Consider the following 14131-nt stretch of genomic DNA (forward strand, 5'->3'; position numbering starts at 1 on the left):
TTGCAGTGAGGGTGAGGGAGGATGTACAGGCAGGTGGTGGGACGGGATGGGATGGATAGAGGATGTTCTGCACAGGGGTGTGAGGTAAGAGAGACAGTGCAGGGCTCTTTCTGGGTGTCAGTGAGAAAGGCCTGATAACAGAGACTTAATGAAAGAGCTGGTTTCAGAAGGTAAAAGAAAAAGAACACAGAAAGCAAGTGAGTCATATCCCTTTAGATACTGGGTACCCTGTGTTCACGCAGCATCAGACGGGTTTTCCTGTGGTGCTGCACAGATCCTGTCTGTGGAGAGGTTCCCCATTTTGGTCATTCAAACCTCTTATGTGATTTTCTTGCAAGCAATCAACTCTAGTAATCAATTCTACCATCAAACAGAGTAGAGGTTCACACGAGAACTTCTTGCTGCACCTCTAGATAAAGATGAGGACCGGCAGGCAGCATCATCGCTGGTACGGGGTGGGAGCTGCCTGCAGGCTCGGCTGCTACGAGCTGGTTGAGCTTGTCCTGTGGCCAAGGATTTGTGCAGCACAGCCTGGCCTGAAGCCACGCCGGATGGGCAGCACAGGCCTGGACCTTCTCAGGTTTACTGTCATATGGATCACTGACTCCTTGCTGTACGATGGTCCCTCGGTCAGGGTCAGTACGGGGGGCCTGCCAAACAAGTGTTTCAGTGGTCATGGGGCCCTGCTATTAGGTACCTGCTCAAGCACAGCACATGCTGCCCGCTCTGGATGCAACTCAGTGTATAAGGAACTGGCTGGATGGTCGCACTCAAAGAGTTGTGGTCAACAGCTCGATGTCCAAGTGGAGGCCAGTGACGAGTGGTGCTCCTCAGGGGTCAGTACTGGGGCCGGTGCTGTTCAACATCTTTGTTGGCGACATGGACAGCAGGATCGAGTGCACCCTCAGCACGTTTGCAGATGACACCAAGCTGTGTGGTGTTGTGGACACCATCCAGATGGACCTTGACAGGCTGGAGAGATGGGCCTGTGAGAACCTCATGAAGTTCAACAAGGCCAAGTGCAAGGTCCTGCACGTGGGTCGGGGCAGTCCCAAGCACAAGTACAGGCTGGGCGGAGAATGGATTGAGAGCAGCCCTGAGGAGAAGGACGTGGGAGTGCTGGTGGATGAGAAGCTCAACATGAGCTGGCACCGTGCGCTGGCAGCCCAGAGAGCCAACCATGCCCTGGGCTGTATCAAAGCAGCGTGGGCAGCAGATCGAAGGGGGGGATTCTGCCCCCCTGCTCTGCTCTCGTGAGACCCCCCCCCCTGCAGTGCTGCGTTCAGCTCTGGGGTCCCCAACACAAGAAGCACATGGAGCTGCTGGAGCGGGGCCAGAGGAGGCCACGGAGATGATGCGAGGGCTGGAGCACCTCTGCTATGGACACAGGCTGAGAGAGTTGGGGCTGTTCAGCCTGGAGAAGAGAAGGCTCCGGGGAGACCTTCCAACACCTTCCAGCACCTGAAGGGGCTACAGGAAAGCTGGAGAGGGGCTTTGGACACGGGCGTGCAGTGACAGGACACGGGGCAATGGATTTAAACTGGAAGAGGGGAGATTTCGATGGGATCTGAGGAAGAAATTCTTCCCTCTGAGGGTGCTGAGGCACTGGCACAGGTTGCCCAGAGAAGTTGTGGCTGCCCCATCCCTGGAAGCGGTTCAAGGCCACGTTGGATGAGGCTTTGAGCAACCTGGTGAGTGAAAGGTGTCTCTGCCCATGGCAGGGGGGTTGGAACTAGATGGTCTGTGAGGTCCCTTCCAACCTAAACCATTCTATGGTTCTATGATTTTTCAAAGTTTATCTCAAATGATGGGAACCCTCAGTTTAGCTGAGGGGTGTTGCCTCTGCTCTTTAGCAAATACCTTTTAGAGGCTGAAGAGGAAGGGGAGGAAACCCCTCAGCGTATGGAGGTCTTCCCCAAAGCTTTCCAGTGTCTCTTCTTGCTCCTCTGTACATCAGGGTAGGGCACAAGGGACAAAGCACCACCACCATGCTTTAAAAAGTCATCCTGCATTGCTACCAGCCACAAACGCTTTTTTTTTGCTCTTTCTCTTCTCCTCTGCCTTCAGGCTGTCAGAGCACCTGGAACTGGCATAGTCCCAGTGGCTGACCAACAGACACTGGATCTTGGATTCAGTGACGTCACTGCTGAGAAGTGGGTTTCTCAGCTACCTGAGACTTGGGCAGATGTTTGTTGGCTCACCTCTGCTCAAGCTGGCACTCTTGGCGAGAGGAGAGATGAAAACCTTTGCTGCCCCGTGCAGCACCTTCGGGCTGTTTGCTCCTTTCTGCATCACCAAGAGAGCAAGGGAAGCCCTTCAGAAGGTCCTGAGGACATCACAAAACCACCCACCACGTAGCTAGGTCTATAAAGCCAGAGTCTCCATTTTATCAGCTGGATTCAAACCATTCCTATTTCTTCAGTGGTGCAGTGACTGCTGTCTAACAGACAACAAATAGAGCTGCTGCTTCGAAGCCCATTGAGACCAAACTCAACGCTGCGTAGCTGCTGCACCAGGTCCTTCAAAGGCAAACGCCAGAGTCCATGCTGGCTCCTGCAGCCTCGTTGTAGTTATGACACTTTTGGCAGCAGCCATAGAGCCATGAAGGAGAGACAGGCTGGACAGTTTGTACAAAAGCCCATGAAGAGGCAGTTTTCCATAATTTCAGGTCAATACTGCCATCCCTGCAACTGCCTTGCCTCAGGATGCTGGGGTGGGGGCACCAAGATCCTGGGGTGCACCAGTCTCGGCATCAGCCTGGTGACCCTCTGCACCCAAAGCAGAGATGTCAAGTCAGCAGGAAGGGTGGTGGTGGGCAGGGATTTTGCTTCATCACGACACCTTTTTGAGCACAGTCTACACAATGGGCTGCTGTCCAAGAGAACACTGACGTCCAAGAGAACCCCTGTCGCTCCAGCCAGCGAGTCGGCTTTGTCGGGAGCCCAGCTGAAGTGTATGTACACCAACGCACGCAGCATGGGAAATAAACAGGATGAACTAGAGATGCGTGTACATGAGCAGGGCTACGACCTTATTGGCATCACGGAGACGTGGTGGGACGACTCCTATGACTGGAGTGTCAACATGGAGGGGTATAAGCTTTTTAGAAAGGACAGGAAGGGGAGACGAGGAGGGGGTGTCGCTCTCTACGTCAGCAACCGGCTGGAGTGCGTGGAGCTTCGCCTGGGGTCGGAGGAGGAGCTGACAGAGAGCTTATGGGTCAAGATTAGAGGACGGGGACGGATAGGGGATGTTACGGTAGGGGTCTGTTACAGGCCACCTGGCCAGGAGGACAGAGCAGATGAGGCGCTTTATAGCCAGATAGTAGCAGCCTAGCGGTCACAAGCCCTGGTCCTCATGGGGGACTTCAACCACCTTGACATCTGTTGGAGAGACAATACGGCAGGGCACGGGCAGTCCAGGAGGTTCCTGGAATGCGTGGACGACAACTTCCTCCTGCAGGTGATACAGGAGCCGACAAGGAGGGGAGCCATGCTTGACCTTCTGCTCACCAACAGGGAGGGACTGGTGGGCGATGTGAAACTTAAGGGCAGCCTTGGCTGCAGTGACCACGACACAGTGGAGTTCAAGATCCATGGGGCAGCAAGGAAACTATTCAGCAAGCTCTGTGCCCTAGACTTCAAGAAGGCGGACTTCGGCCTCTTCAGGGACCTGATGGGCAAAGTGCCGTGGGAGGCGGCCCTGGATGGACGAGGGGCCCAGGAAAGTTGGTCCACATTCAAGGAGCACCTTCTCCAAGCTCAGCAGAGGTGCATCCCGACGAAGAACAAGTCGGGCAAAAAGACCAGGAGGCCTGCATGGATGAGCAAGGAGCTCCTGGACCAACTGAAAATGAGAAGGATAGCCTACAGAGGGTGGAAGCGGAGACAGATAGCCTGGGAGGAATACAGAGAAGCTGTACGAGTGACCAGGGATCAAGTGAGGAAGGCTAAAGCCCTGAAGGAATTGAATTTGGCAAGGGATATAAAAAGCAATAAGAAATGCTTCTATAGGTATGTAGGGGACAAAAGGAAGTCCAAGGAGAATGTAGGCCCCCTCCGGAAAGATACTGGTGCTCTGGTTACCCAGACATAGAAAAGGCTGAGGTACTCAATGAATTTTTTGCCTCAGTCTTCAGTGATAAAGCCTCTTGTCGTACCGCCCAAGCTGTGGAAAGAACTAGCAGGGACTGTGAGGATGAACCACCGCCCACTGTACTTGAAGAGCAGGTTCGAGAACATCTGAGGAACTTGAAGGTGCACAAGTCCATGGGACCTGATGAGATCCATCCGCGGGTCCTGAAGGAACTGGCGGATGAAGTTGCCAAGCCACTGGCTATTGTATTTGAGAAGTCGTGGCGGTCTGGCGAGGTCCCCGATGACTGGAAGAGAGGGAACATAACCCCCATTTTTAAAAAGGGGAACAAGGAGGACCCGGGCAACTACAGGCCGGTCAGCCTCGCCTCTGTGCCTGGCAAGGTCATGGAGCAGATTCTCCTGGGAACCATGCTAAGGCACATGGAGAGCAAGGAGGTGGTGGGTGACAGCCAACATGGTTTCACCAAAGGCAGATCGTACCTGACCAACTTGGTGGCCTTTTATGATGGGGTGACAGCATCGGTGGACAAGGGTCGACCAATGGATGTCATCTACCTGGACTTGTGCAAAGCTTTTGACACTGTCTCGCACGACATTCTTCTCTCTAAACTAGAGAGGCATGGGTTTGATGGATGGACCACTCGGTGGATAAGGAATTGGCTCAATGGCTGCACTCAGAGAGTAGTGGTCAACGGCTCGATGTCCAAGTGGAGACCGGTCACGAGTGGCGTCCCTCAGGGGTCCGTGTTGGGCCCGGCCCTCTTCAACATCTTTGTCGGTGACGTGGACAGTGGCATGGAGTGCACCCTCAGCAAGTTCGCCGATGACACCAAGCTGTGTGGTGCCGTCGACACGCTGGAAGGGAGGGATGCCATCCAGAGGGACCTCGACAGGCTGGAGAGGTGGGCCCGTGTCAACCTCATGAAGTTCAACCAGGCCAAATGCAAGGTCCTACATCTGGGTCGTGGCAATCCCAGGCACAAATACAGACTGGGTGGTGAATGGATCGAGAGCAGCCCTGAGGAGAAGGACTTGGGAGTACTGGTGGACAAGAAGCTCAATATGAGCCGGCAATGTGCTCTTGCGGCCCAGAGGGCCAACCGCATCCTGGGCTGCATCAAGAGGAGCGTGGCCAGCAGGTCAGGAGAGGTGATTCTCCCCCTCTACTCTGCCCTCGTGAGACCTCACCTGGAGTACTGCGTCCAGTTCTGGAGCCCCCAACATAAGAAGGACATGGACCAGTTGGAGAGGGTCCAGAGGAGGGCCATGAAGATGATAAGAGGGCTGGAGCACCTTTCCTATGAGGACAGGCTTAAAGAGTTGGGGCTGTTCAGCCTGGAGAAGAGGAGGCTCCGGGGTGACCTTATAGCGGTCTTCAGTACCTCAAGGGGGCCTACAAGAAAGATGGGGAGAGGCTGTTCAGGAGGGCCTGTTGTGATAGGACAAGGGGTAATGGTTTTAAAATAGAGGGAGGTAGATTCAGGTTGGATATTAGGAAAAAATTTTTTACCACGAGAGTTGTAGAACACTGGAACAGGTTGCCCAGAGAGGTGGTGGATGCTCCATCCCTGGAGACGTTCAAGGCCAGGTTGGACGAGGCCCTGAGCAACCTGATCTAGTTGGAGATATCCCTGTTCCTTGCAGGGGGGTTGGACTAGATGACCTTTGAAGGTCCCTTCCAGCCCTAACCATTCTATGATTCTATGATCCCGCACCATCAGGTACAGGGTGGTCACCTTCCGTCCAGTGTGGACTTTCGTGACCATCTTCTGAATGCATTTCTCCAGCTGGTGAACCACCTGGGACAGAGACGGGGGTGGGAACATGGGGTGACCCCGTCTGCTGAGCCCATTGCCCACCCGGGCGGTGCAGGGGTGTCGTGGTTTTTTGACTGAGGGTCGAGACAAGAACCGAGAGGGAGCACCCACCAACCATGGTCCTGGGCAAAACATGACTCAGGCTTTCTTCATAAAACAAAACAATTTATTAACAGTTACTTAACAGGAGACATAAGGGAACGAAACCGGTTACTTGAGAGGAGAAAGAGAAAACAAGGCCAGATCTTAAAACAACACCTCCCCACCCCGTTTCCTTTCGTTCCTGGCTCTGCTTCCCCCCAGTGGTGCAGGGGGACAGGGAATGGGGGGTGCAGGTCAGTTCATCCATGTTGTTACTGCCGCTCCTTTCTTAAAGGAGGAGGAGTCTTTACACCATTTTCCCCTTGCTTCGGTGGATCCCCTACTCATGAAGAAAAAAAGTCCCCAAACTTTTCCAACGTGAGCCCTGCCCACAGGATTGCCATCCTTCCCCATGGATTGCACCAGTTCGGGCTTGACCAGTCTCGGCCCCTTAGGGAGCTGCTGCCACTCGCGTCGGCGTGGGTCGTCCCACGGATTCCAGATGCCTCCACGACCTCGTCGTGCATTTCCATGCCCCATTATTAACAGTACCTGGTCGCGCATCCCCTGCTCCACGGCCTCTCCTGGGCTCAGGCATCTCTTCCCCGACGTGGGTTTCTCCACGCGCCACGAGTGGGTCTCTGCCCCGCCGAGTGCACCCTGGCTGCAGGGGGGCCGCCTGCCATCTTCACACCGATTGCAAGGGAAACCTCAGCTCCAGCACACCTCCTCCTGCTCCATCCTGACTGACCGGGTCGCTGTGGTTGTCTTCTCTTAGCTCTTAATCCTCTCTGGGGGAGCTCGGCCCGGCGGGCACCCCGGGAGCGGGGCGCTTTCCGAGTCCCCCATGCGGCTCCCCCGGCGCCATCTTGAGCACATGGCGCCGGCCCGGGCCCGGGCAGTCGCCCGGCCGGGAGCCGGGAGCGAGGGCAGCGCCCTCCTGCTCTCTCCTCGCTCCTGGGCAAAAAGCCCTTTCCCGCCCCTTTGTCCCAACTTAAATAGGGCCATTCGCAGAGGCGCCGATTTGGTGCAACCCCCCGGGGGGGATGGGACTCAGATCTGGTGGCACAGGGAGAAAATCCCCTCTCCTGCCACCAGAACACCCCCCCCCACATCAAACTGTCACAAGGGGTTGGATTAAAGCCCCCCATGGGTGCTGCCACCCCAGGGAGGGGCCCTGGGTAACACCCAACGCTTGCTCTGAATTCAGGGCTACGAGCACGAGCTGCACGACACGTGTGCAGGGACCAGGGGTGGGAAGAGGCACGAAGGGTCCCCAGATGGGTTGGACAGCCCCAGGCCAGGGGCTTCATCTCCGCTTTGGCTCTCCCTTTCCAAGGCAGGGTCTGCCCTTCTGCTCCCACCCATGGACACAAAGACACCCACCCTGAGGCCCACAGCCGCCTTGGACAGACACCAGCCCATTGGGGTCCTGGAGCTGTCAGGGCAGGGGAGAGAGGTCCTGGGAAGGTGTTGGCCTCACAGGACCAAGGTGGAGCAAGCCAGCCTGCTCCCAGTTTTGCTCTGGCTGGGAAAGCTGTCCCCACCCCTGCCCTTCCCATCTCTGTGGGGAGAAGCTGGGCGAGGGGCAGGGGGATGGAGCTGCCTCCAAACCGAGCTCAGGACCAACCTCTCAGGGTTTGAAGCCCATGCCTTCTGGGTGACAGCAGTGACCTAGGACCAGCTTCACCACAGGCTTGGGAGAAATAAAGAGCTCTGCTTTATTAAACCTTCTGGATAAAAGGTACAATGGGTGGTTTGGGGTATCCAAAGCTCTCGAGGAGCAACTGCTACTACTTCCTGCTGCTCTTCTTGCTTTCCATCAGCTGCAGCCCCTGCCTCTTGATGTCTTCCCAGGTGAGGACAAGGTCATGGTCTAAGGCAGCAGAATCAAAGGGCTCTGGAGGAGACAGTGGAGAGGAGTGGGCTGGAGAGAGTCTACGCGGCACCTCACCTGTGCCTGTGTCCCCAGGGACAGTTTTGGAGTGCTGCTGGCATCCTGGAGAGCCCTTGCACCAAGACCTTGGGCACAGGCACTGCCAACTGGCTCTTCCACACCAGCAGCCCAGGGTGACCTGCAGGCCCTGGTGATGCCACTGCTGTGGCTCATCTCCAACACTGCTGGGGCTTCCCATAAAGGTCTGGAGCTACAGGTGGTGGGTACAGCTCCCGCTTTGTTAAGAAAAGGTGGTGAGCTGCCAAAAGCTCATGGTCTCCTCCAAGAGCATCCGATAGGAGGAGGCAGAGCCAAGCACTGGTTATTCTTCACAACCAGGTGATTTTGAAGATGAGGGTCTCCCTCCTTGTCCCACAGCATCTCTCCTTGCTCCTGTTGTGGTTTGATGCTCACCACCCCACCAGCTGCCTTTGTTCTCCCACATCCCCACCTAAAACCACCACCCATGCTCGAAGTCTTGGAGACAGCCAAGGTCAGCCCCAAGGTCTGGATGCAATTCATGGGCTGGGGTCTGCTGGGACAGCGGGAGACAGGCAAGAACACTCAGAAATCCCAGCAGTTAGGGGCTGGGACAGTCACTGTGGGACGTGTCCCTGCTGTGCTATCCCACCGTGGAGGCTACTGCCTACGTCCTCCAAGGAAACCTTCAGGTTTTGTGGATCATTCGCAGTTGTTTTCTCTAGAAAATTCCTGACCTTCACAAAAGTCTGTGAAAGACACTCTGGCTTAATTATCGAAGGGGAGGCGGGTGCTACAACCCAAGAGGTGGCCCACCTCAATGTCCCCCTGGGGTGCACACCCCACAGTGCCCAGTGCCACCTGAGGCTGAGGTGCTCCATGGCTCTTCCTCGGGGCCACCTCCATCTTCCCAGCTGGGAGGACAGCTTGGGATGGGCCATCCAGGAGAGCCCTGTAGGGGTCCCCAAAGACCACAACAGGGACAGAGCCCCCACACACCTTATCGTCCTAATCGAGGTTGTGGCTGTGGGGGGGCAGGTCAGCCACCGGCTGCATCAGGTACTGCAGCTTCTGCTCGCAGTGCTGGAGCTTCTCCTCCACCCCCCTGGCCTTGGCAGGATCGTCCTGGAGTCAGAGAGAGAACAACCACCTTGGTGGGCAAAATGAGCCACTTGCGGTGATGGTGGCCGCACCAAGTGTCACTGCGCTGTGCCGTTGCACCACCAAACACCGCCCGGGGCCGTGCTCGCCCCAGCACCGTGCGGGTACCTGGCCGGGCACGGTGATGCCGTGCAGCTGGATGAAGAGGTTGTTGATGCCCATTTCAATCTTGTGCAGGAACTCCTGGTTCCTCAGCATCTGGGCTCGCATCTGCTCCAGCCGGGCCTCTTCCCGCTGCAGGTTCATCCTCAGCTCCTCCTCCAGTACCCTGGAGCCAACCACATTCACATCCACACAACTGCACAGGGGTGCAGAGACACCCCAAATCTCTTACAAAAGCTGCTCAGGTTGTCCCCCTGCTGACCAACAACTGCAGAGCAGAGATGCCACCTGCAACCCAATTCTGCTGGTACCACTTGCCACGCCAGGCAAGGAGCAAGCGTCCTGCTGCCACAGTGGGAGCTTTGGGTGCTCTGCCAGGACCAGAGCCCAATCGGGGAGCACCCTGCTCAGAAAACCTCCTGGTGCAGGATGAGTGGGTGGCCATGGTGGGACGGAGGAAGGGCTGCCCTGTTGGGACACTCGTGATGCACATGTCCCCGTCAAGGGTGGTGGACTGGTTGACATGGCTGTCCCGAGGCCAGCAGCACCTGGTTGTCTTGGGGGGCTTGCGAAACTTCAGCTCAGCCTGCTTCAGCTCCAGCTCCTTCAGCGTCTCCTTCAGCACCTTCTTCTTCTCCTTGCACTCCTTGACATACTGCTCCAGGTCCACTAAGGATGACTTCCGTGCCAGGAGGCTGCCGGGGATGTCCTGGCGGGGGGAGAGCACAAGGACTCAGCCCGTGGTGCTCTGGCAGGGTACAGGATCCGGGCCGTGGCCTTGGAGAGGTTTCTGCACCATGGACTGCTGCAAGCTCATGTCATAGAAAAAAGCAGCTCCATCCCTCCGCGACCGATGGACTTTGGGGGGCTCCAGGGGCAGAGCAGATAACCCTGCAATGAAGCAGGGTGAGCAGAAATGTCTCGGCTCTCTGGGGCTCCAGCAGCCCCAGGTGTTACCAGAGATGGGTTTTCACGTTACCCAGAGGTGGGAGCACTGCGCTGCAGCCTTGGCCTTCTCCATCTTTTCCATCACCTGGGCCTCATGCTCCTTCTGGGACTTGGTGGCCTCCAGTTGATGTCTGTGGTGGGAGGGAAGGGCAGGAAAGGATGCCTGTGGCTGTGCCCACTCCCCACCCCCATGGCACCCCCCAGGCACTCACCCACCAGCGGGTCCTGCCGCTGCAGGGTTGGGAAGTTCGTGGTGAGCTTGCACCTGGCTTGCTGCAAGGACATTCATCGTCATGCCCCGAGCTGCTGGCACCCTGGGGAGCTGGCCTTGTAGCCCCCCCATCCACTCTGCAGCTTGTCCCGGATTCCGCTCTGCTGCCGCACCTGGTACAGCAGCATGTTGCACGTGTTCACCCGCTCATAGATCTCAGCCCGGAGCTTCTCCTGGGCCACCTGGATGGGCATATGAGTGTTCACCAGGCTGGAGGCAGGGCTTGCAGGGCACCGGTACAAGAAGTGGGTCCTGCCTTGAAAACTCCCTCCGACGAAGAGCTGGGGACACTGGGACGTTGCTCTGGGACATCGTCACTTCCTTGGCAGGATGGAGTCTGGGAGAGCTTTGCTCCGAGGGGCTGGCTGGGGCAGGGCAGGGGTGGGCATCTGCTGATGGCAGTGGTGGGTCGGGCTTAGGGACTCGGCGTAACGCAGACCCGGGGCTGGGCGTCAATACAATCCATCAGTGCCCCAGATGTGGATGCTGGCGGAGAGTGGTGGCCCCGCTCTGTCCCTGCAAGAGGCCCCGGGGCAAAGGCCCCGGGGCAAAAGCAGCTTTGCAGGACCAGCGCCTCCATCTCCACGGGCTTATAACCAGGTCACAACCTTGGGACAGGCAGAGAAGGGCAGAGACAGTGTCTCCCTCCCAGAGATGCAGCTAGATCCTGCGGGAACCTGGGCAGCCCCGGGGATGTGCAGGGTGGAACAGTCCAGGAGCAAAGGATCCACTCAAGGAGCTAAAGGAGCACCTGCATGGATGGGCCCTGCGGTGGAAAGTGACCCATGGGACCACAGGTGAACACCCAGTGTCTCACTGCACCAGCCCTGCAGGGTTGTCCTTGCGCCAGCACCAGGTCCCTCCACAGTGTACCCTGTTCTTCTGAGTGTCCCCAGAGCCCCAGCCCCCTGCAAGCAGCCCGCGCCTGCCAGATCCTGCTGTTATCTGCACTGTTTCCCTGGCCAAGGCGATGCCCAAGTCCTTCTGTGCTCCACTAGCCTTGGAGGTGGTGAGCTTGTTGCGCCGTGGGCAGAAGAGGGGCAGAGAGAACATCACCACCCGCCTGGAGACCGTCACATCCTATTGCTGCCCTGCCTGCCTGCTCCTGGAGAGGACCAGGGGAGGAGATGGCTCTGCAGGGTCAGCACCAGGCAGGGGTAGAGCAGATGTCACTTGCCAGTACCCTCTGGACAATGCCCAGGGCATGGACATCCTCCTGCACCATCTCGTGCAGGTGGGGGAGCAGCTCTCTGTTCTGATTGAGCTTTTCCTCACGCGACTGCATGAAAAACTTCCTCCCTTGCTCTGGAGGACATTAAGGTGTTGTTGGTACCACGCAGGACAATGGGGGAACCAAGACGCCCCCGCCCACCCCAGGCTGTCCCTCTGATGCCCAAGGGGCAGCACCTTGCAAGGTGATGAGGGCGTGCAGCTCCTGGACGCGCTGGCTGAAGCTCGCCTCCCGGCCCGGCATGGCGTCAGCACTCCTGCCTCCGCCCTCCCACCCCGCGGCACATGTGGCAGCCGTCGCGGCTCTGCTGCCCCATGGAGTGGCCACTGGGCTGCAACCACAGATGGAGCTCCTGGTGCCCAGGAACCGTCACAATGGTACCTCCAAGTGCTGCACACCGCCACATCCGGCCCAGCCATGGTCTCCCGCTCGGCCATCACCATCTGCTTGGCCATTGCTGCCCACAGCCCCTTCCTCTCCACTTCTGCAAGCAACAGATTAATTAATCACAGAATCACAGAATGTTAGGGATTGGAAGGGACCTCAAAGGATCATCTAGTCCAATCCCCCTGCCGGAGCAGGACCACCTAGATTAGATCACACAAGAACGTGTCCAGGTGGGTTTGGAATATCTCCAGAGAAGGAGACTCCACAACCTCTCTGGGCAGCCTGTCCCAGTGTTCTGGTACCCTTACTGGGAAGAAGTTCCTCCTCATGTTTAAGCGGAACCTCCTATGTTCCAGCTTATGTCCATTTCCCTTTGTCCTGTCATTGGATGCCACTGAGAAGAGCCTGGCTCCATCCTCAGGACAGTCACCCTTCCCATATTTACAAACATTAATGAGGTCCCCCCTCAAGTCTCCTCTTCTCCAAGCTAAAGAGACCCAGCTCCCTCAGCCTTTCCTCAGAAGGGAGATGCTCCACTCCATCATCTTTGTGGCCCTGTGCTGGACTCTCTCCAGCAGTTCCTTGTCCTTCTTGAACTGAGGGGCCCAGAATGGGACACAATATTCCAGATGCGGCCTCGCCAGGGCAGAGTAGAGGGGGAGGAGAACCTCTCTCGACCTACTCACCACACCCCTTCTAATACACCCCAGGATGCCATTGGCCTTCTTGGCCACAAGGGCACATTGCTGGCTCATGGCCATCCTGCTGTCCACCAGGACCCCCACGTCCCTTTCCCCTGTGCTGCTCCCCAACAGTTCAGTCCCCAACTCGTACTGGTACATGGGGTTGTTCTTACCCAGATGCAAGACTCTACACTTGCCCTTGTATTTCATTACGTTTCTCCCCACCCAACTCTCCCGCCTGCCCAGGTCTCTCTGAATGGCAGCACAGCCCTCAGGTGTGCCAGCCACTCCTCCCAGTTTAGTGTTATCAGCAAACTTGCTGACCGTGCACTCTATTCCCTCATCCAAGTCATCGATGAATATGTTAAACAACACTGGTCCCAGTACTGACCTTTGAGCGACTCCACTGGATTCAGGCCTCCAACTGGACTCTGTCCCATTGACCACTACTCTCTGGCTTCTATCCTTCAGCCAGTTCACAATCCACCTCACTACCCGATCATCCAGACCACTCTTCCTCAGTTTAGCTGTGAGGATGCCGTGGGAGACTGTGTCAAATGCTTTACTGAAGTCAAGACAGACCACATCCACTGCTCTACCATCATCCACCCACTGGGTGATGTCCTCATCAAAGGCTATCAGGTTTGTCAAGCACGACTTCCCCTTAGTGAAGCCATGTTGACTGCCCCTAATGACCCTCTTATCCTTGATATGCCTAGAGATAGCACCAAGGGTAAGTTGTTCCATTATCTTTCCCGGGATGGAGGTGAGGCTGACCGGTCTATAGTTACCTGGGTCTTCCTTCTTGCCCTTTTTGAAGACCGGAGTGACATTTGCTTTCCTCCAGTCCTCAGGCACCTCTCCCGTTCCCCACTGATAGGGGGATAGGTATAGGAGTAGGCATAAGACTACATAAGACTATATTAGCTGTTATTTCTATGGATAGGTATAAGAATAGGCATAGGACTCTGGGAAATACAGAGCTCTGTGAAATAGCTCTGTGAATTGCTAGAAGTTATCAAATTCTAATCCCTGCTTTGAAACACTAACTACCCGAAAAGAAGGCCGGTAAGAGAGACACAATAAATGATGGCAAGGTTGTAACTCGTGACCCATAGGGAGAAAAACAGACAAAGAGGAGAGATAAGGACTAACAAGAACTAACATTTGTCTTCAAGCAATAACAAGTAGGAGACAGCCAGGTGTCCACTCAAGGCCAGGGAAACGGTTTGGCTCTACGGGCCCAGCCAAAACAAGAGTTTCAGAGTTTTAGGGAAGAAGTGAAAAACACACAGCGAGGAAGACCTATGGCCTTCATCCTGAAGACTCCTGCCCACGCAAGGAAGACCTCCGGCCTTCATCCTGAAGACTCCTGCCCACGACCACCAGGAGGCATGTCAAGGAGGAGCCTGAGGCGGATCCTGAGGCGGGGACTATG

At 56.4% G+C, this 14131-nt stretch overlaps 1 protein-coding gene across 1 annotated transcript; it reads right to left on the minus strand.

Moving 5' to 3' along the window:
* Nucleotides 1–8904: 8904 nt before the first annotated feature.
* On the minus strand, nt 8905–11866 carry LOC147526030 (coiled-coil domain-containing protein 183-like). Its single transcript, XM_086630600.1, has 7 exons — nt 11800–11866; nt 11576–11697; nt 10435–10574; nt 10153–10252; nt 9722–9882; nt 9180–9339; nt 8905–9035 (listed from the first exon to the last, which is right to left on the minus strand). The coding sequence occupies exons 1-7, from the start codon at nt 11864–11866 to the stop codon at nt 8919–8921; spliced, it is 867 nt and encodes a 288-aa protein (XP_086486726.1). The 3' UTR covers nt 8905–8918.
* Between the last annotated feature and the right edge of the window lie 2265 nt (nt 11867–14131).

Source organism: Tauraco erythrolophus, unplaced genomic scaffold (assembly GCF_009769465.1).
Source record: "Tauraco erythrolophus isolate bTauEry1 unplaced genomic scaffold, bTauEry1.pri scaffold_40_arrow_ctg1, whole genome shotgun sequence".
Classification (NCBI taxonomy): domain Eukaryota; kingdom Metazoa; phylum Chordata; class Aves; order Musophagiformes; family Musophagidae; genus Tauraco; species Tauraco erythrolophus.

Excerpts from the sequence above, each read along its gene's own strand:
- LOC147526030 (XM_086630600.1), bottom strand. The coding sequence starts at position 11,866 with ATGCCGGGCCGGGAGGCGAGCTTCAGCCAGCGCGTCCAGGAGCTGCAC. Across the intron at positions 11,698-11,799 it reads CGCCCTCATCACCTTGCAAG|AGCAAGGGAGGAAGTTTTTC; the intron begins GTGCTGCCCCTT and ends AATGTCCTCCAG. Across the intron at positions 9,036-9,179 it reads GCATCACCGTGCCCGGCCAG|GACGATCCTGCCAAGGCCAG; the intron begins GTACCCGCACGG and ends CTCTGACTCCAG.